The sequence below is a fragment of the Muscardinus avellanarius genome, assembly GCF_963383645.1.
Source record: "Muscardinus avellanarius genome assembly, chromosome: 10".
Classification (NCBI taxonomy): Eukaryota; Metazoa; Chordata; class Mammalia; order Rodentia; family Gliridae; genus Muscardinus; species Muscardinus avellanarius.
In genome coordinates, this window is record NC_137796.1 from 75,164,266 (window position 1) to 75,187,094 (window position 22,829).

At 50.8% G+C, this 22,829-nt stretch overlaps 1 protein-coding gene across 4 annotated transcripts in view; it reads left to right on the plus strand.

The window, feature by feature from the left end:
• Window positions 1-2,759: 2,759 nt before the first annotated feature.
• GRID2IP (Grid2 interacting protein) overlaps window positions 2,760-22,829 on the plus strand; it is a gene marked incomplete at both ends in the record, with an annotated part of 42,471 nt that continues 22,401 nt past the window's right edge. For 2 of the 4 annotated variants that reach the window (XM_080704188.1, XM_080704189.1), the window contains 2 exons: window positions 2,760-3,155; window positions 14,178-14,332. In XM_080704188.1, the coding sequence (XP_080560314.1) occupies window positions 2,760-3,155; window positions 14,178-14,332 (551 nt within the window). Of the gene's footprint in view, window positions 3,156-14,177; window positions 14,333-20,541; window positions 20,577-22,829 lie in introns of those variants that run through there. The other 2 variants (XM_080704190.1, XM_080704191.1) reach the window with 1 other exon arrangement.

Sequence of the window (22,829 nt, forward strand, 5' to 3'; positions counted from 1 at the left end):
ACGCATCCCTCTGTATCTATACGAAGCTAAACATCAGTTAGCGCTGATGCCCCCAACTCTCATCCAGGACCCCATGGATCATCCCGGCTTCCCCTCCTTTACTGGCCTGTAAGCTTCCCCTCCAACATAGGTACCTGGCTCCCTCTGTCCACTTACTGATTGCTCAATTCCAATCTGCATGTATACTGTGATTTCAGAATCATTACTCTGTGTCCCCATGGGAAACAATTTTGCTAACTCTAGAGTGCTGTGTCCAGTTGTGTGTGTGTGTGTGTGTGTGTGTGTGTGTGTGTGTTATTAAAGATTGAACCCAGGGGTTTTCTATCTCTGAATTACACCCCCAGCCCTAATTTATTTTTTATTTTGAAACAGGGCCTCGCTAAGTGCAGAGGCTGTCGGCAAACCTGCAACCCTCCTTCCTCAGCCTCCCAAGCACTGGGATTACAGGTATGTGCCACCACTGCTGGCTTATATGGTTCCTTTGCCTTTAGTTTTACAAAGTCCACTCACCCCCAAAGTTACTAGGGTCAGCACTTTTCTCCCTCTCCCCACTCAAATTGTTTTTTATTCTGGCCTCGGTCTCCCTTCTCCTGTCAATAAACCCAGACTGTGGGGCTCCTGTTCTGACATTCTCTGTGAGGATGGCATCCCATGCTCCCTTGGTCTCACCAGTCCCTTCTATCATCACTGATCCTACTGAACCAACATTGCTCTCCCCAGACAACCCAGTTAAATTCCTTTGACCCACCTGCAAAGCCATGTAACCCGATGCGTAGACAAGCCCCAGGTCCACCCAAGACAGCCTCCACTTCTGCCTAAGCAATGTTGTTAGTCCTCGGGACCGCACGGCAGGGGCCGGCCAGCTTGGGTCCTGGCCAAGCTGTCCAGCCGTCCTGCTGGTCTACCTGGTAACAGGGGCCTTCTCAGGTTACTCGGAGGATCACTTTGCCTTAGAAACTCCAGCTGTCCCCTCGGGCGCACCAGTAACCGACGCCAAGGCCCTGAGCAGCGGAGAGCTGGCAGCAGGTGCGTGTCCCTGGGTGTTCTGTGAGCACTGTGCTCTGTCCTCGGTGACCACTGCAGTCAGCAGCGTGGAAGGTGAGTAAACATGGGGGCGCAGGCACAGCACCCAGTTATCTGGGATGGGGCCCCCAGGGTGCCTCCCACTCATGCCCTGAGAAACCCTGGTCAGCCCTGTCTGGAGCCTGGATTCCTGCATACAGCGGGAGGTGTGGGAGGAGAGAGTGGCCCAGACTGGAGGCTCTGGGTGGGTGGACAGGAGAGGGGCTGGATCAGTCTGCAGGACTGGGGCCACATCGAGGGTTTGAGCTGGTTGGGAAGCCCTGGGGGTCTGAGTGTTGGCGGCCTCCTTGGCCAAGTGGGCTCCTCAGATTGGGTGCCCAGGTGTTAGGAGTTACTTGCTCTGGTCTCTGATGGAGAGCCCTGCCACCAAGCGTGGGTGCACTGGTCTGAATAAGTATGCATGCAGAGGTGGAGTGTGGGCCTCAGGTTTTTAGCCAGCACCTTTTTATCAAACCCTTTGAACAGGGTTTTGAAGGTTTTACTAGAGGCTGAGGTGAGGTGGGGCACTTGAGTATCCTTGAGGGGAGAAGCTGGCTCTGCCATTCCCCAGAGGGGTGATCTTGGGTTAGAGCTCTTCTGTCTCAAGGTGTAGACACTCCAGTTCTTGGGTCTGAGGCTTATAATGCTGTCCCCTACAATATGGTCTCTGGGACTTCTTCCTGCTCCAATAGTCTGAGCTTCTGAAAGCCTATGACTCACACAGGATTCTGAAAGGGATTTTGGTAGATAGGGACAGAGTAAGAAGAGGGATGACGTGGAGGAAACAACAAGGAAAGAGGGGGTCATGGAAGCCGGATGTACCATTGAAGCCCCAGAGTAAGGCAACCAGCTCCTTGGGAAAAGGTGTGGCCTCATTAATCAAAACACCAAAGAACTCCAATGAAGACCTTAAGGAGCTGGCTGTGGTAGTACACTCCCATAATCTCAGGACCTGGGAGGCTGAGACAAGCGGACTGCAGGTTGGAAGCCAGCCTCAGCAATTTAGGGAGACTGGGTGTGGTGGATCACACCAGTAATCCCAGTACTTGGGAGGCTGAGACAGGAGGATTGCAGGTTCAAAGCCAACTTCAGCAATTTAGCGAGGCCCTCAGCTACTTGTTTCAAAATAAAAAATAAAGAGGGTTGGAGGTGTAGCTCAGAGATAGAACACTCCTAGGCAAATCCCCACTGTCATTACCACTTCTCCTCCTCCTATTAAACTAGAGCTATAGACAATGTAGAGAAATGAGAGGATGTTTTCAGAGACCCCCGCCTAGTTCCCCGAGCACTGAGGCAGCCGCCGCAGCTCTTCTGCCCCTCTTCTTAAAGTCCAGACACCCTAATTATCACAGCCCCTCCAACCCCCAGCTCTCCTGCTGCCTCTGTGGAGCCTGAGATCTGGTCTGGATCCAGCGGACACCCATACTGCCCTTCGACCTCTCCCCTCAATTCGAGTTCCTCTTGGCTCCCATCTTCCTCGTTCTTCTTGGGGCGTCTCAGGGGACAGATAGGAAGGACTGCGGCCCAGACAGACTGCTGAATGGGGACGGCAAAACGTGCAGATAAACGCAGAGGAACTGATATAGGGTGCGGAGGCAGAGAAGCATCCCCTGGGCCTCCGCTGAGTCTGGGCCTCCACGGACAGGGCCACAAGGAATCCCTGCACTCTCTCCTCCAGCCGCACCACCACGGCTGCCATGCCAGCCACCAACCAGGGCTGGCCCGAGGACTTCGGCTTCCGGCTGGGCGGCTCTGGCCCATGTTTCGTCCTGGAGGTGACGGAGGGGAGCAGCGCGCACGCCGGGGGGCTGCGGCCCGGGGACCAGATCCTGGAGGTGGAGGGGCTGGCCGTGGGCGGCCTGAGCCGCGATCGCCTGGTGCGCCTGGCGCGGCGCTGCCCTCGCGTGCCACCCAGCCTCGGCGTGCTCCCGGGCCCCGACGGCGGCCCCGCGGCCCTAAGCGCAGCCTGGCGGGCACCGCGCTCCAGCCGGGTCCCCCCCTTGGGCCGCGAGCTGCTGCGCCTGGCGGGCCGCAAGCGCCCGGACGCCGTGCACCGGGAGCGCAGGCGCAAAGCCCAAGAGTTCAGCCGCGAGGTAAGGGGCGGAGGGGCGTGGCTAGTGGTGTGGGCGTGGCTAGTGGTGTGGGCGGGGCGCTACGCTCCCACTGAAGAAACTACAGAGCGAGGCCGGGACGAACCCGGCGTGGTGGAGCACGCTTGTAATCCCAGCATTCGGGAGGCTGAGACTGGAGGATCGAGGTTCGCGGACAGCTTCAGCTACCTAGTGAGGCCCTCTGCAACTCAGTGAGACCCTGTTTCAGGCTGGGAGTGTAGCTTCCTGGGTCCCATCCCCAGTACCGCAAAAAGCAAACGCACGCTTGTCATCCCAGCAGACAGGAGAATTGCAGTTCGAGGACAGCCTCAGCTACTTAGTGAAACCTTTTGCAACTCAGTGAGACCCTCTTTCAAAATAAAGAATAAAAACTAGCTCAGAGGTAGACTGCCCCTGCGTTTCATCATCCCTTGTACCAAAAAATATATAGAGAGAAATGATGTTCATGCTTCTAATTTTGCTAGGTTGCTGAGGGTCTTGCTAAATTGCTGAGGCTGGCCTTGATACAGCATCTTCCTGTCTCAGCCTCCTAAGTACTAGAATTATAGACATGTGCCACTATACCTGTCTGGTAACTATAATTTTTTTTCCTGTGTGTGTGTGTGTGTGTGTGTGTGTGTGTTTTGCTGGGAATTGAACCCAGGAACATTCTACCTCTGAGTTATATACCTCTAGCCCTATTTTATTTTAATTTATTTTGAAATAGACTCTTGCTATCTTGATGAGAGTCTATTTGTGGACGCTCTCCTTAAACTTGTGATCCTCCTGTCCCTGCTTCCCAAGCACTGGGATTATAGGCATGCTCCATACCCAGCTTGGTAACTGCTTTTCTGATATATATCTTTTTTTTTTTTTTTTTTTTTTGCGGGTTTGAGGATGGAACCCAGAGGCATTTGACCTCAGAGCTACTCCCCCTGTCCAATATTTTGATCTTTATTTTGAAACAGCATCTCACTGAGTTGCAGAGTGCCTCACTAAGTAGCTGAGGCTGTCTGCAAACTGTGATCCTCCGGTCTCAGCCTCCCAAATGCTGGGATTACAAGTGTGCGCCACAACGCCTGGCTCTGATATTTATAAAGATATATATATATATATATATATATATATATATATATATATATATATTTTGCCTGTTTATGAACTTCATAAACTTTTCAGTGCTGGACTTCTTTTGCTCAGTATTGTATCTGTGACTTTCATCTGTGTGTAGCAATGGATGCTTCTATTATTGCTCTTACAAAACTCTGTATGTGTGTGCATGTGTGTGCATGTGCGTGTGCGTGTGTGTGTGTGTGTGTGTGTGTGTGTGTGTTACTAGGAATCGAACCCCAGACATTCAACCTCCGAGTTACATGCCTAGCACTATTTATTTTTATTTTGAAACATAGTCTCAATAGGTTGATGAGAGTCTCACTACTTACTAAGGCTGTCCTTGAGCTTGCGATCCTCCTGTCTCAGCCTCCCAAGTACTGAGATTACCACACATTACATGTGCCATCACACGTGGCTAAGCCTTTTTTTTTTTTTTTTAACATCTCACCTATTTCAGAACTCACAAAACCAGGATCTGGCCCTACCTTGCAAAGCAGACTGGTTGGTTAGTTTCCTGGCTGCAGAAAGCTCCCATTCCTAACCATCTAAAGGCATTTCCTGTCAGTCTTTTGGCACAGGTAGAAAGTTAGGGTGACTCTGAAGACTAAGAGTCAGGAGCCTGGAATGGCCAGGGCTTTAGGCCACAATAAAAGCCCAAGCCCAGAGTCACTTGCAGGAAGCAAGGGGTGGCCACGAAGAAAGATGGAGGGCTCAGTGACCCAGGGCTGAGATGGAGGATTGGGGGACCAGGAAGGTCTCAGTACAACAACTCCCTCAAGCCCACGTCCCACATGCCTGTCCTTCAGGGCTTTCAGAGTGGTCTCTGGTCTTCGATGGCTTAGGCTCCCATGAAACAAAGGGTGAACCTGAGTGTGACCAGGCCCCATGTGGGCACCAAGTCTGGAGACTCAGTATCCGCTTGGTTTCTGGAAGCTTTTAGTTCATGGACTTATTCTCCATAGAAGGGGTACTGCTTAGATCTGGGGTTTGGGAATCTAGGTGGCTTGGAAGCCCCGTTGAAGTTTGACTATTGCAGAAAAGGTTCCCAGCCCACTGCCCAAGTATCAGATCCCTACTTAACTCCAGCCCCCTCCAACCTCCAAGCCTTGGTCCAGTGCTCATCCTTTTAAACTGACCCCTCATGAGCTTCTCCTCCAACCCATATCTATGACCCCTGCCTGGGCTTTCAGCTTCATACCTCTAAACAGGCCAACCTCTGCAGCCAGGTCCACAGACCCACTCCCAAGCACACAGGACACCGCTTGGGCCTCCCTGCGTCCCCAGAGTCGCACTATCCAGTTCCTCAACAGTTGTGACTTTCTGGGCTGAGAATATAGATCAATGGTAGATCATTATGTTTAGTGTTTAGCATGTATGAGGCCCTGGGTTCCATTCCCAGCAACTACGATAGAGAGAGAGAGAGAGAGAGAGAGAGAGAGAGAGAGAGAGAGAGAGAAAGTGTTAAAAGTTGTGACATATCCAGAATAAACTCTGTGTCTATAACAAGCAAAATCAGTGTCTTAGCACTTTTGCAGTACAGAAGTTTACTCTTCATCCACACAAAGCCCTCTAGGGGGTCCAGGCAACCTTCCAGAGTGGCTGGTGCCCACATGAGGACCCAGCATTCCTGATCACCCATCTCAACATGAAGCCTCAGGGTTTCTCATGGAAGAGGAAATGTGCATGGGAAATTGTGCCCCCCCCCCCCCGGTGCTGATGACAGCATGGTCTGTCGATGCTCATTGGCCAGAACTGGTCACAGTGCTGCTCCCCAGGGGAGCTGGGAAATAGAGTCTTTTTGATGTCCAGGAAGAGGGGAGAAAGAAGCAGAAAAATTGGTAACGATTAGTAATGTGTGTTATAATCCCAGATGACCTCCCAGAGAAGCAAAAACCTGTCCCAGGACACCATGTAATTCCAGCAAGGCAGGGTGGATGTAGACCTGGCGAGGAAGCAGGGCTGGCTAAGGTGGAGTCTGCCAGGCCAGCTGTGGTGGGTTTCCAGGGAAGGGAGAGTGGGGAGAGGCAGATTTGTTAGGGTTCACTGAGAACCCCCAAAAGCTGAGCAAACCCCAAAAAAGATGACCTCCGGAAGGTGTAGGGCCTCTATAGAGCCCCCATCGGTTTCAATAACCAGCCCCCTGGGTTCTCTTCAGCACTCTGCCTGTCCCAGTTTTTCCTCCCTGAAGTAGCTGATATTTAATAGAAAATCCATTAGTGTCCCGTGATGGTGCCTCATGCTTAGATGTAGGTTAGGAACATCTGGGTAATAACTGACACCAAAACCTCACTGTGGCACAAGCCCCAGGGGTGGGGGGGAGCTATTTTTTCCTCTTTCTTACATAAAACATCTTTGCAGTTAGCCATGTTCTCCTTTGAATCGAGGCTGCGGCTGACTTTGATTACAAACCATCAACCCTCCTCCGCAGGGACAGTGCATGAGAAGGGGGAGCCAGGTGCTGCAGCCTGGAGGAAACAGAGGACGGCTGGGGGCTGCAGGAAATGCAATTCAGTGCCACTCTTTAGTTCGGCTCCATGAACGTGCACGGAGCACCTACTCTGTACTGGGCCTTGCGCTGGCGGGGCTGCGCCAAAGTTGGATGTCGGACTATCTTCTCTGGTGGGGAGACAGATGGTGACCGGTACAGTGTCGTGGTATGTACGTGCACAGAAAGTGGTCTCTTCCTGGGATCCCTCACAGACCCCAGCTAGCGCCTACTCACCCGCTCTAGTGTCACCACTCTGGAGAGTGGTAACACTACTTGCTGTAGTCCCCAGGTGGATCCATCTAGGAGGCAGTTGGATATACAGTTCTGAAGTTCAGGAGCAAGCTCTGGGCGGGAGATCAAGATCGGAGAGTCACCATCTGTGGTCTTTGGTCAGAGCAGAGCCATGGAGTGCTGCCAGTCAGGGGCGGACTAAAGTGATTAGAGGTGGTGGTGTGGAAATAGCAATGTGGAAATAAACAGCTCTGGGCTAGAAAAAGGAAGACAATGATCTGGTTATGGGGTCAAGGAGGAAATCATTTATTTATTTATTTATTTATTTGGTATTGGGGATAGAACTCAGGGGCTTTCTACCTCCGGGATATATTCCCAGACCTATTTTATATTTATTTGGAAACAGGGTCTCACTAAGTTGCTGTGAGCCTCACTAAGTAGCTGAGGCTGTCTGCGAACCGTGATCCTCCGGTCTCAGCCTCCCGGATGCTGGAATTACAAGTGTGTGCCACCACGCCCGGCTCATTGACTTATTTATAGCTTGGGAGAGACACGAACTTTTAGATGCGCTATGGGGAAGGAGACAATAGAGATGGTGAAATAAAGCTGGGCATGGTGGTGCATGCTGGGACTCCCAGAGACTCGGGAGGCTGGGGCAGGAGGATCGAAAGTTTGAGACCAGCTTGGGCAACTTAATCTGTCTCAAAATTAAAAAAAAAAAAAAAAAAAAAAAGGATTGGGAATGTAGCTTGGTGGTAGAGTGTTCCTGGGTTCAATTCCTAGTCCTGGAGGTGGGGCGGGGAGAGAGAGTGTTTTGAAACCAATGGTTATAAGGTCTAAGATGTACACGACAGAGGAAGTAGCCTTAAACAAGAGAGACAGCTGGGCATGGTGGCGCATGCTTGTAATCCCAGCGCTTGGGAAGCTGAGACAGGAGGATCGCACGGGTTTGAAGCCAGCCTCAGCTACTTAGTGAGGCTCTCAGCAACTTAGTGAGACCCTGTTTCCAAATAAAATATAAAAAAGGTCTGGGAGTATAGCCCGGAGGTAGAAAGCCTCTGGGTTCCACCCCCAGTACCACCACCAAAAAAATAAAATTAAATAAATAAATAAATAAATAAATAAACCAAGAGAGACAAATAGCATGCCTGTAAGCTTAGTACTTGAGAAGCTGAGACAGAAGGATCAAAGATTCAAGGTCAGCCTCAGCAATTCAACAACTTAGTGAGACACTGTTTCAAAATAAATAAATAAGAGGGGTTGGGAGAATACCTCAGAGATGGAATGCCCCTGGGTTCCATCCCCAATACAACACCATCTCTGCCCCCCCCAAATAAAAAGACAGACAAGGAGACTGGTCTCCTACAACTCTGGGGAAGAGACAAGCAGGTGCTCAAATCAATTAACCAGTAATTCCAGATAATGATAAATGAACTCAGGAAGTAAACAGAGGATATAAGCAGAGTGAGGGGAGAGGATGATAAAGGCCACTTTGAAAGGGTGATCAGAGCCAGGCGTGGTGGCACACACTTGTAATCCCAGCATTTGGGAGGCTGAGACAGGAGGATCGTGGTTCACAGCCTCAGCTTCTACTTAGTGAGGCCTTTTGCAATTCAGTGAGACCCTGTTTCAAAACGAAGAATAAAAAATAGAGCTGGGGGTGTAGCTCAGAGATAGAATGCTCCTGGGTTCCATGCCCAGTACCGCAAAAAGAAAGAAAAAAAAGGGTGGTCAGGAAAGGCTTCCCAAGGGACCTGAATGACAACCAGGAAGAGATAAAGACTCTGGGCAGGGAGGTGTTGGTGCCTCTCAGAGAGTGGGGTGGAGGGAAGGATGCAGGAGCTGTTGAGAAGTTTGGAGGTGGATGGAAGGTAAAGGAAGTGGTACCCATTCAGGCCTCACTCAGCCCCATTCAGACCAAGGTTGTACCCCCAAGCCCCTGAGAGAGAGAGAGATGTATGGTTTGCTCAGCCACCTAGCTTCCCATCCCTGCTTCAGGGCCAACTCAGAACACCAGGCCCAGAGACACCCCCAGATTCTTTACTGACAAGTGAGGGCTCTTTAGGTGCTGTGGTGCCTGCCTGTAATCCCAGTAGTTGAGAGGCTGAAACAGAAACATTGTAGGTTTGAGGACTTCCGGGAAGATGGCGACCGAGAAAAGCGGGGCTTAAGAGCCCCGCTAACAACCAATCTCCATTACCACAAAATCAGCGCCTTTCATAGCCAGAAAACACCATCACCAGAAACAAAAAAATCACCAGGCTCCAGAGAGAAAGCGGACTGAGAACAGAGCTCAGAGCCACAGAGGAGATAACCGGCCTCACGCCCGAGGACGCGGCAGCAGTGCCATACTGCGGGCGGCAGCGGCAAATTCACTGGACGGCTACAGCAAGCCGAGGTGAGCCGCTGCGGAACAGCCAGGAGGGATTTCTCGCTGCAGGTAAAATCTAAAGCTCCCAGTGGCTGAGCTCAGCACACGCCGCAGGGATTCAGAGTGGAAATCAAAACCAAGAAGAAATACGTCAGCCTCACGGCCGAGGGCGTGGCAGCGGCACCATATTGCCACCGGCGGCAGCAGCAGAGAATTCACCGAATCCAGTACAGCTACATCTGTGTACTCAAGAACAGTGAGTCAAATTGCGGGCCACAGAGGAGAAATCCCAGTACTGTACTCCCTGGGACTTGATCCAGTGGGGGAGGGGCGGTGGCAGAGATATCACACCATAGGAGAACGTGCAACCTGGCACCCCCCACAGTCTAAAGCAGACTCTATAGACTCTCTGGGTCGGAGACTCTGTGATAAAACCCAGTAAAGGAGTAGTGGGGTCTGAGATACTACTGACTCAAGATCCAGAACACCTTAAGCGAAGTCATAGTGACCCAAGGGAAGAACCCAGAGAAGGCACAAACTTCCGAAATCATGGGAAAGAGGAATAATACTGGAGCAATGAATGCCCACAACCCCACAACATCAGAACCCGATAAAACAGAAAATCAGAGATTTCTAGAAGATCAAGTCAGGAAAATAACTGTAGAAATAATAGAGGTGCTTTGAAAAGAACTCAGAGAGAGCCAAAAAGAGATAAAGGATGCAATTAATGAAGTAAAGACCTCAATTCAAAGCACAAACAACCGATTAGACCACATGGAGAACAGAATCTCGCTCTTAGAAGATGAGCAATCCAAAAATGAACGCATAGTTTCTAATCTAGGAAAAAATATCCGACAGCAGGAATCTGATATTGAAGAAAATATGGGCCCATTTTAAGAGAGCTAACCTAAGAATAATTGGAATAGAGGAGGGAAAAGAAAGTGAAACCAAAGGGATCAACAATCTCTTCAAGGAAGTAATAGCAGAAAAATTTCCAAACATAGAGCAAGAGGTTGATACACAGGTCCAGGAAACTTATAGAACTCCCTTTAGACAGGATCGGAGAAGAGGATCCCCATGCCACATAATTGTCAAAATGACCAATGTGGAAGCCAAGCAGAGAATCTTAAAGGCAACAAAAACAAAGGGCCAAGTGACATTCAGAGGCAAGCCAACTAGAATCACTCCAGACTTCCCAAACCAAGTCATGAGAGCCAGAAGGGCTTGGAGTAACATATTCCAAACTCTGAAAGAAAACAACTTCCAGCCAAAAATTTCCTACCCAGCAAAACTTTCTATCAAATTAGATGGAGAAATAAGAAGCTTCCATGACAAACAGAAACTGAAGGAATTTTTGTCTTCAAAACCAGCACTAGAGAAAATACTCAAAGAGATTAACTACAAAGAAGAAATAGGTAACACACACCAGAACCAGAGAAACAAGAGTTTCCATCCAACAGTCAACTAAGATTGGTTATCTGTGGAGATTCATTACTTATGTTAGTCTTTTACCTATCTCTAAATGGTATTGTTTGCCTTTATTGTTGTTAATTTTTAGGATTTCTAGTTGGAATATTAATATACCTTCAGATATAGCATTTGGAAATATTTTATCCCATTCTATTAGTAACTGTTAACTCTGTTTACATTGTCTTTGGATATACAATATTTTTTTTTATTTTTTAGGGAGTTTGTATACTCTTCTGTTGCCTGTGCCATTGAAATCATATCCAAGAAATCACTGCCAATTTCAGTGTTGTGAGGTTTTATGACCCAGATTTTCTCCTAAAAGTTTATAGTCTTAAGATTTATATTTAGGTCTTTTATCTATTTTGAGTTAATATTTGTATATGGGATTAGGTAAGCGTCCAACTTTATTCTTTTCCATGTAATTATTATGTTTCAACAATATTTAGTTAAAATATTATTATTTCCACCACCAAATGTTCGTGGAAACCTTGTCAAAAATAACTTGACAATATAGGGAAGAATTTAGCTCTAGGCTTTTATTTAACTCCAATGGTTTATATATCTGCCTTTAGAATAGTAGTACACTGTTTCAATTATTGTAGCTTTATATGGTTTGAAATCAGAAAATATATATCTTCTAGCTTTGTTCTTTTTCAAGATCGTTTTGGGTATCTAGAGTCCATATTCCATATTAGGATAGATTTTTTTTCTGAAAAATAAATATATAAATATATGATAGTCTTACCTAAAATAAATAGAAAAAAATATTCTCTGGTAAGAAAGAAAGTAAAAAGAAATATTGAAATGTTATCTTTAAGTCATCAAAAGCTTGATATCAGACAAATTAAACTGTTATGTGAGATTATCATTTTTAATTTTGGATAAATTGCTATAATACTAGATGTCAACCACTAAGCCAAGCATGGGAGGGAGGGATGGGGAGAGAATGGGGTGGGGATCGGGTGGGGGCTGACTGGGCGATGTGTGCATGTATGTCTACAAAAGTTTGTATCCCACTATGATGTATGAATACAGTGCACCAATTTAAAAAAAAAAAAAAAAGAAAGATTGTAGGTTTGAGACCAGCTTCGGTAATTTAGCAAGACAAGGAGCAACTTAAACAGTTTTAAAATTAAAAAAATGCCTCTGGGTTCAATCCCTAGTACCAACACACACACACGCACACACACACACACACACACACACACACACACACACACCTTAATTTATCAAGATTTATTTACGATGTTAGGGTGTCACGGGCGTGGTGGTACATGCTTGTAATCCCAGTATTTGGGAGGCTGAGACAGGAGAATCCAGGTTCACAACTAGTCTCAACTAATTAGTGAAGCCCTTCACAACTTAGTGAGACCCTGTTTCAAAATAAAGAATAAAAAGGCTGGGAGTATAGCTCAGAGGTAGAATGTTCCTGGGTTGAATCACTAGTATCGCAACAACAACAAAAAATGTTAGGGTATGAAAAAAATGCTCACCCTAAAATAAGTGAAATACAATGTTGATTGTATGGCGAGTTCTTGACTACAAAATAACAGATGTGGACTCCACTGACAAGCAGAAAAGGAATCTACAAGGGGCAGTTCACAGAATCAGCACTGGACTGGACACTCGGGCCTAGAACCAAGAAAGGATTGCCAACCAGGGACACAGCTGTCCTGAGCACCCTTTAGGATGAATCTGCTCAGGACGTACTGCAGGGCTTTGTCGCTGTCTTGAACAACCTTTGAGTTTCTGTCTCATTCCTTCCAGAGCCAAAGTCCTGGCCTCCAATTGGCTTCCGGTCAGCCAAAGAGCCTCTGATTGGCTCAAGCTGCAATATAACCACAGGATCTTGCCTTTTGTTTAGTTTGGGTTTTCGGCCCTTCTTGGCTAGATAACCAAGAAACTACGAATATCCCCTACAAGGATGTACTGCAGTTACTTAGGAATCTTGCCAGATGTTTATGTTGCTTTGACATCTTAGTTTCTATAAGCATTACAAAGGTAGATATCCTCACTAATACATCATCATAGATTTGTCTTGTCAAGACATAACTAGGATAAATGCCCAGATGTCAAGTCATTGGGTAAGCTTGGTGGCGCACGCTTGTAATCCCAGCGCTTGGGAGACAGAGACAGGAGGATCTCACAGGTTCGAAACCAGCCTCAGCTGGTTTAAGAGACCCTGTTTCCAAATAAAATATAAAAAATAGGTCTGGGAGTGTAGCCCATAGGTAGAAGGCCCCTGGGTTCCATTCCCAGTACCACCAAAAAAAAAAAAAAAGTCATTGGATAAAAGAATGGGCCACTCTATAGGAAAGACACATTTACTAGCTGGGCGCAGTGATACATGCCTGTAATCTCAGTACTTGGGAGACTGAGACAGGAGGATTGCAAGTTTGAGGACAGCCTCAGCAACATAGCAAGACTCTCAGCAACCTAGTGATACCCTGTTTCAAAAGCAAAATAGGGCTAGGGTGTAGTTGGGAAGTAGAATGTCACTGGGTTCAGCTGGGCGTGGTGGCATAAACTTATAATCCTAGTACTTGGGAGGCTGAGACAGGAAGATCACAGGTTCACAGCTAGCTTCAGCAACTTGTGAGGCCCTCTGCAATTTAGTGAGACCCTGTTTCAAATAAAGAATAAAATGGGGCTGGGGTGTACCTCAGAGGTAGAATGCCCCTGGGTTCCATCCCTAGTAATACACACACACACACACACACACACACACACACACACACACTTACTATGCCTTCCAAAACGCTGTGTACCTTCGAAGGCCTGTTTTCATGGGCCACATATTCCTGTGAATAGATGTGCCTTGATTAGTATCTGCTGGTTTTTGTACAAAAGGGAAGAAAACAAAAATTCAGCAGGAGAACTGAAGGAGTGAAAATTCAGGGCTAGGCATGCACTCCACAGTGTTTTTATGAAGCCAGAATGTTCTCTGTGGGATCTCTCAGCGTACAGTGGAACAGAGCATAGTATTATAATAATAGCAACTAGTAATTAGTGATTGCCTGGCACGTTTTTAAACTCTTGCATTGATTCTTTTGATCTTTAGAATATTCATTAGAATAGCTCTCCCTCGGAGTTCCAAAGGCACAAGTTAGCTGTCCTTGGGTTGGAATCCCTGCTCCATAACTTTGCAACCCATATTGTTCCTGTGAACTATCCGCCCCACAAATCCCTTTCCTGTGAGTCACTTCACCTCTATCAGCCTCGGTTTCCTAAGACATAAAATGAAGATACTAACCGTACCCATCTCAAGGCAGCTGTGAGGTTTGACTTGGTGTGATGCTGAGGGAAGAATGGAGGGAGGTGTGTGATTCTCCCTGGTTCTACCTCCTTGCAGGTGGATGAAATCTTGGGGGACCAGGTGACCGCCAAGGAGCAAGTGTTCTCTGCGCTGAAGCAGTTCGCAGTGGATCAGCGGGTGGACGATCTGGTGTGGGCTCTCACCCTGGCACTGCCCTGCGAGGCCCATGGGCCCCTCCTGGACAACCTCAGGTGCTTCAGTGGAGGGCAGGCTGGGCAGGAAGGGTGGGATGCACTCAACACTGTACTTCTCCACCACCCTGAGGACCCCACCAGCCCAGGTGGGAGGTGGGGGCCTGCTCTCGAACTGTTTCCCAATACACCATCAGCCCCACAGCAAGGTAGACCAGTCACCCAGACCGGAGGAAGGCAGCTGTTGGCTCTGCTGGACACCAAGGCCAGGCTGAGACAGGTGTATACCTCCTTCTGTAAAGTCACAGCTGCCCTGCTCCATCCCAAGCCCAGAAGGTGGAAACCTCAGACAGGATACTGAGATGTCCTCAGCTCTTTATTTAGAGCAGCAGAGCAGTCTGAAAGCAGGAAGCCACTGGCTGAGCCATGTGGACCTGGACGCCCACCCCACCCTGTAATACCTGCTCTCAGTGGGGTTTGGTGCTTTTTGGTGATGGTGATGGTGATGATGGTGATGGTGATGATGGGTGTATGCCAAGGACTTCATCAGGCTCTACTAGCAGCTTTCTTTGGCTGAATTTTCCCAGTTATTAACTCTATTTCACAGAGACAAACTGAGGCTCAGAAAGATTCAGAGGCTGGCCCAAAGCCACCCAGCAAATTATTGGCAGTCACAGGACCCAGAAGCCAGTGAAATGTGCACTTTCTTTCTACTTTGCTTGGACTCACCCTCTAAATTTATCAGAAAAAACCTAAAATTTATCAGAAAAAAACTAAATTTATCAGAAAAACTAAATTTATCAGAAAAAAATTATCAGAAAAAAACTAAATTTATCAGAAAAAAACATATATATGCGGGACATATATATGTGGGAGAATATATATATATATATATATATATATATATATATATATATATATGCATGGATATTCACTGTGTGTCCTCACCTGGAGTGACCCCAGGTGACCCAGGAATCTGCCGACCCCACCCCACCCCACCTCCTTCTCCAGGGCCTCACTCTGATCTCAGGTCCCCTGGGGGGCTTTCCCCACTGGGATGTTCACTGTTTTCTTCCCCCACGCCGCGGGCCTCCGGGCCTGCGAGGTCCCCCGCCCCCTTCCTGGGATCAGCCCGCCCCCTCCCCTCGCTGCCATTCACCCCGTAGCCTGCCCCTCCCTCTGGGCCTGGCCAATGTCAGGGACGCGGCTGGCCACCCCCCGCCCCCACCAGCCCGGGCGCAGTGTTTTGGCTCCGCAGCGGAGCACAGGAGGCCACCGAAAGAGGCCACCATGAGCTGCCTGGGGTGAGTAAGGGTCCTGCCCCTTGCTGGGAAAATCCCGAGAGGAAAAAGAAAAGTTATTTCTAGAGCCGGATTTGCCGCGGAGACGATGCACACTCGCTGGGGCATTCCTGAGAGGTGACAGATGGGCAGCCCCCGCCCCGCCCCATCAGGGCTGGGGGGGGGGGCTCGGGCGGCCGGGCTGTCCCCGGGGAAATTGGCACGCTCATCCCAGGCTGCCGCGGCGGGACTCAGCTGGAGGCCCTCCCCGTTTTCCTTATTTCCCTCGGTGCTGCCGGGCCCGCCCGGGTCCTCGCGTCTCGCTGCTGATCCTTCCAGAGATCTTCGCCGCCAGGCAGCGAGTCAGGAAAGGGGGGAGGCTCGACTTAGGTCCCGGGAAGCGGGCACCCTGAGCTCCTGGGGTGCTCGGTGCCCGCAGCATCCCCGGGGGCCGCTGGGGAGGATGAAACAGCAGCTTGTGTTGTCAGCGGGTGTCAAATGTGACGGGAAAATTGGGGAGGCTGCTGGAGGAGGGGGCGGCACCCAGCTGGGCTCCGGAGGGAGAGGGTTACCCCGGCAGCCTTCCGGGCTTCGGCAGCCCCTCCTCCACCCTCCCACCCCTCCCACTTCCAGCCATCCCCTTCCCCAGGGCTCGCCGATCGTCACTGGTCCCACTGGCGTCCTGGGCTCCAGGGTGGGATACCAGCTCAGTTCCTTCCCCAGAGACCTCAGAGAGGGGATGGAGAGGTCACAGCCACAGCTACTTGTGATTCTGAGAGTGGGTGCCCGGAGAGGGAATCAGGGCTGGCTGCTCCCTAGAGGCAGCAGGTGTCAGTGCTGTGGCTCAGAGACTCCTGGGGCCTGGCAGTGTGCCCTGTGGAGACAGGAGGACACTCCTCAAGGAGACTTTGTCAGGACCAGGCACCTGGCCATCGAGGGTGCGGGCAGTGTCATACTGGTCTGACCATGCCCAACTCTGAACCACCCAGTTTCGGATGTAGGGCTATAGGGTGGCATGGCTCTGGCCAGATGACTTCACATCAAAGAAAAAAGCATTTTTTGTTTTGTTTCTTGGTACTGAGGATTGAACCCAGGGGTGTTTTACCTCCAAGCTACACTCCCACCCCTATTTTATTTTTTATTTTGAAACAGGGTCTCACTAAGTTGCTGAGGCCCTTCTTTTTGTCTCAGTGGCCCAGGTGCTGAGATTATAGGCCATCCTGCCTCACTGAGGTAAGATTTAGGCCTCATTTAAATGAGAGGTGGAAAGCTGGGCGTGGTGGCGAAGCTTGTAATCCTAGCATTTGGGAGGGGGAGACCAGTGGATGGCGATTCTCCGCTGCCTCGGCTACTTAGTGAATGAGGCTCTTTGCAACTCAGTGAGACCCTGTTTCAAAATAAAGAATAAAAAAAATAGGGCTGAGAGCTGGGCGTGGTGGTGCACGCTTGTAATCTCAGCGCTTGGTGAGGCTGAGACAGGAGGATAGCACAGGTTCGAAGCCAGCCTCAGCTACTTAGTGAGGCTCTCAGCAACTCAGTGAGACCCTGTTTCCAAATAAAAATAGAAAATAGGTCTGGGAGTGTAGCCCAGAGGTAGAAAGCCTCTGGGTTCCATCCGCAGCACCACACACACAAAAAAAGGGCTGAGGGTGTAGCTCAAAGATGGAATGCCCCTGGGTTCCATCCCCAGTACCATAGATAGATAGATAGATAGATAGATAGATAGATAGATAGATAAGTAAATAAATGGTGGAGCTGGGGCACAGTGGGAATACTTGGGAGGCTGAGACAGGAGGATCACAGGTTTGAAGCCAGCCTCACCAACCTAGCAAGGCCCTCTACAACTACTCAGACTTCTAAATTAAAAAAAAATTAAAAAATGGGGGTGTAGCTCAGAGGTAGAATTTCCTTGGGTTCAATCCCCAACAACACACACACACGATGTGTGTGTGTGTGTGTGTGTGTGTGTGTGTGTGTGTGTGTGCGTCTATGTGCGCCTGAATACCAAACTGCATTTGGAGGCTCGAACCCATCCAAATCAGAGATGCGGCCTCCGATCCTCTCACTGAGGTGGGTGCAGAGGCTACAGTAGAGGTCGTGGGGCAGGAGAGGAGCACTGAGACCATGGATCTGGGCCATCTGGCAAAGCAACCACGGGGCACGTGTGGTTATTTAAAATCTCACTAATATGCCATAAAAAGTAAAGTTCAGCTTGGTCTCGTGAGGCACCTTCAGCATTCGGTATCAGCACTCGACAGCCCCCTATGGCCAGCGGTTACCATCTATCTGGGTCATCGCAGACATAGAACATGTCCAGGTTCGGTTGGACAGCCCTGCAAGAATGGTGAGATGGGTCGTCGGCAGCAGTGTAAGCAAAAGAAATCATCTCTTCCTTTATGATAGCAGCTAATGCTGCCACTCGGAGCCTAATTTGGGTCTGTCCCCGAAGGGATCCCAGTCTGATGAAGTGATAAAATGGCTTTCTAAATTAGGACAGGGCAAGCAGTTTAGAAAGTGTGACGTGGCCAGGAGGGAACAGAAGAAGCAGTCAGTTTCCTGGTGGGTAGTGGTTTGGGGGATGGGTGAGGAGGGGGAGAGGAGGGAAAGAGCTGAGGTGGGAGAAGGATGTGCAATTTGGAATCAAGACAGAGGAGGTTCCTTCACTGCGACTCTGAGCGGTTTAATGGACCTTTACAGTTTGTCTGTAAAATAGAACTGATGAAACACCTCTGTGTTCTCAGCAAGGTTCTTGCTAGGAAATCCTGTAAATGAACTCTGCCTACTATGAGCAGAAAAGAGATTATTTGACAATCTGGAGAGGGAGGGACCATCTGCACTCCCACTATCTCTTCTGCTTCAGTGACAAGTGTTGGGGACACCCCAGCACAGAGCTACTGGGAGAATTTTATGAGCCGGTTATAGGATGTGCTCAATTAGTATTGGCTTCCTTCAGGGAGGGTCTTTTTTCAAGTGTGGTACCATTGATGTTTTGAGCCCCCGTTTCTCTGTTGTTGGAAGCTGGCCTGTGTATGTAGGATGTTTAGAAGCAGCAACCCAGGCCAGGAGTGGTGGTGCACGCTTGTAATCCCCACGCTTGGGAGGTGGAGACAGGAGGATCGTGCAGGTTTGAAGCCAGCCACGCTGGCTTAAGAGACCCTGTTTCCAAATAAAAATATATTAAAAAGTAGGTCTGGGAGTGTAGCCCAGAGGTAAAAGTCTTCCAGGAACCCCAGTACCACCAAAAAAAAAAAAAAAAAAAAAAAAAGCAGCAGCATCCCTGGCCTCCACTCACTAGATGACAGTAGCATCATTCCCTCAATTCCCAGGCCCTTGGGTCAGCAGGGACCATCGCTGTGCGGCAGGGACCTGGCCTGTAGGCATGTCTGCATGCCAGCACAAGCATTTGCCGCACGCGTTCATCTCCTCTGCCCTCACCACGGTGGACAGTTCTCATAGCCTTTGGGCGTCCTGGTTTTGGGCCATTGCAGCTGGCACAAAACAATCAGAAATGGCTCTGTCATGATGGCACAGCCGTGGCCCTGCTGGTGTCAGGGAGCCGAGTTCACTGTGAGGACTGTCAGACACTTCTCTCCCTGGCAGGGCTGAGGACAAAGCATGGGGAGGCCATGGCATGAAGGGCTTTGTCTCTGGCTTCCTGCTGTTGCCAGGGACAAACACAGCCCTGGGAGGTCATGGTGGTTGGTAGTCTCAGTGAGGCCAGGAATGGGTGCTGCAGTGTGCTAGCCAGCATGGCCTGATGGTCAGCTCTGCAAGCCCCTTACTGTGACTGACTGTAAGGACAACTGCAGGCCAGCCCCAGTAAGGTGTTCTTTTGAGAGACAGAAGCAATGCTCTGGGGTTCCCTGCCTCTGCGGTGTCAGCTTATGTAGGTGGTGGCTGCCTCCTGCTGAGGACAGGGTCTCATGACCATGTCCCCTGCTAGGTTGCCTTTGAGGAGCCCCCCAGAATGCCTTGGCCTGGCCCCCTGGAGTCTGTCATTTGTTCCCTAGGCCTCAGATCCTGGCGCTCTCCAGCAGACTGTATCAGTGGAAATAACCACACAGAGCAAGGAGTAGCTGGCCCAGAGCCTGCAAAGGAGCCCAGACCCTTTCCTATTGCCTTTCTCTCCTGCTCTTTATATGCGCTTCACAGCTGGGCACTGTCCATCTTAGCGAGGCCCTCTACTTCTCTGGGAGTCGACCTAGCCCAGAAGACCCTGGTCCCTTCCACTCCCTTACCAAGCCTCGACTCTCCACCTGCTCTCGTTTAGACTCTAGCCACTGACCTCATCCAACTCCTTTTTTCCCTAGGTCCGCTCCCAGTATCATCCCTCCCTTAGGATGCTAAACCGCTAGAGTCCCTTTACCTCCCCTGAATCCATACTCCCTCACATTCACCCCCCAGCCCCACTGCTCTGGGGCTGCTGGCCAGGGCATTCACGGCTTCCCTCTCCAGCTTCTTCTTAACCTCCCTCTCCAGCTTCTTCTTAACCGGACCTTTCCCCTGGATAGGAGGGGAGGGCTTCCTGCGTCCTGACACAATGGCCGCCACCTCCGGCAGCCTTCCATGCTCTACAAAAGACCATCTGACTGGGTTCGGTTTCAGCTGCAGACCGGTACTGAGGATCCATAGCTGTGCAGGGGGGCGGGGCGCAGCGAGGCTCCCAGGAAGGGAGTAAAGGAGAGAGTCAAGGGGAGGGAGAGTGGCAGCCCAGACGTCCCCCCCCCCCGCACACACACTTCCCCTATCTCACCCCCCAGCTTGCTGAAGGGCCCCCAAGGGCCCCCAAGAAAGGGAGGAGGGGGCGGGGCGGGGGCGGGGCCACCGAGAGGGGGACGAGCGTGGCGCGGCGGACCGGGACAGCTCCGGAGGGGCGGTGCGCGCTCGCCCGGCAAAGGCGCGTGGAGTCGCGGCGCCCCACCTCAGCTCGTCGGCTCCCGCCACCCCTGCTTTTTCAAAGCACTTGCCTGGCAGCTGTTCAGGATCCAGATGGGGAAGGACCAGGGCTTCTCTCGGCACTTTAGGTAGCGTCCCCATCGCGCCCCGCGCCCCCTCGGGAACCGTGCGCCCTGGGCGCGGAGAACCCGCCTAGGGCCAGCCTAAAAGGGGTGGGGCTGGGGCACTGAGGGGCTTCCCAGCCCTGGGTGGGCACCCACGGGGCCTGGGCGGAGCCCTGGGGTTGGGGAGGGTGGAAATAAACTGGGTGGGTGCGAGGGGGCGAAGTTTTCGTGTTGGGTACACAGAACTGGTGCACAGCCCTGGGAGTTGGGATCCGATTGTAAGAGCTAGGGATTGCAAAGCCCTCCTCCCTTTCTTCACTGGATGAGGGGTGAGGATGGACAGCTGAGGCTGGGGGCGGGTGAGAATCCAGCGCGTCCTGTCCTGAGTTTGGAAGGCACGACCTCTCCACTGTCATGCACCCCTGGCTGAAGCTACAGGGGGGGGGGGTGAACCAGGGGACCCTCGCCCCGCCCCCACCACACCAGTTGTTGGCTGATGATCGAGAGTAAGGTGGAATCCGGCTGCTACAGGGAATGGGGTGGAAAGAGGGGACCCTAGAGCTGTCGCTGATAGCAGAACTGACCCTGGGTCTAGCAGGGTCATTGTGGGGGCTCCCAGGAAGAGTTGGGGGACATGGGAGTCCTGGACACCTAACGCAGTACAAGGGAGAGCGATCAGTCACAATAGTCGATTCAGCCCCGTTGCACCTGGCTGTGCTGGGTCATTCAATTCAGAGCAGATCCAAGGCTGGGAAGGCTGGCCAGACCAAGCCTCATGGAAGGCCTTTATGAGCCAGAAAGGGTGTCTGGCTCGCCAGGCAGCCTTGGCCTCTGGCTCAGCCTGAAGATGCCAAGCAGGGAATGGGCCACCGACCTTCTTCCACCTGGGCCGTTTTGGTGACTCATCATGGCTCTCACCAGGGTTTTTTTTTTTTTTTTTTTTTTTTGGGAGGGGGGGGCAAGGCCTTTTCTACTTGCTGCTGGAGGGTGGAATGGGCTGGTCCCCTGGCCCCTGTTCAGGCTGGACTCAGGGGCTGGGTATGTGGAAGCAATGACGTGCAGAGCTTGAGGCTGGAGCACAAAGTGTAAGCTAGACACTCAGGGCTGTCAGCCCTTCTTTGCCTGGGCAGGAGGCTTGAGGACTAGGCGGGTGTGGGGCCTGTGCAGGCCAGGCAGATGGAGGTGTCAGGCTCCAGGGACCTTGAGTGACCATCTGGGGAATGAGGCTGAGGCTCCAGATCTGCAGGAATCACTGCGGGTGGGCAGGACTGGCTCCTGGCAGAACTGAGCAGGCCTTTCACTCTGGTCTCCCGATCATTTGGAATGTCAAGACCTGGAGCGGAGCTCTTGGGGGAGCAGGGCCAGCACAACCCTTCCAGAAGATCTACACCCCCTCCACCGGGCAGCCTAGTGTGCCTGGCTAGCCGTATTAACCCTGTCCACAGGGGCCAGAGGAGCTGTGGAGGGGGCATAGAGTGAGCTCAGGGTGGCTACAAGGCCTCTGTTCCCCATCATGCTCTGGGCACTGGCTCCTGATACAAAAAAAAAAAAAAAAAAAAAAAAAAAAAAAACAGGTAAGGGAGCCTTGGGATGCAGCCAGGGAGGCTTCACTAGTGTCCGAAGCCCTGTCACAGTGCTGGGACTCAGAAGGCTGGTCTCCCATTCCAACTTAGCCAAGGGCCAGCTGTGCAACCCAGCAAAGTTAGGAATTCTCTCAGTGCCTCGGAATCCTCTGCTATGGACCGCGAAGCCCACCAGAATGTTAGCTGATGCAGTTAACTCAAAGATCTGACCCTCTGTGTACTGAGTCCCTCTAAACGCCACGCGTCCTGGCAGGTCATTGTAACTTGCAACCCTCAGAGAGCTCCCAGCCTCACAGGGAAGATCCACAGACACCAAGGACTCAGCCCAGGGCATGGGCCCTGCAAGGGCTGTGCCTCCCCTCACTACCTCCAGGGTGACTCCTTGGAGAGCAGGAGCTATGGGCCCTTCAGCTTTGAGTCTCAGTGCCCGGCTGGTGCAGATGGCAGAGACACACTAAATGCATGTAGGATGCCGGGCGTGGTGGCGCACGCTTGTAATCCCCGCGCTTGGGAGGCTGAGACAGGAGGATCGCGCAGTTTCAAAGCCAGCCTCAGCTACTTAGTGAGGCTCTCAGCAACTTAGCGAGACCCTGTTTCCAAATAAAATATAAAAAAGGTCTGGGAGTATAGCCTGGAGGTAGAAAGCCTCTGGGTTCCACCCCTAGTACCACCACCAAAAAAAAAAAAAAAAAAA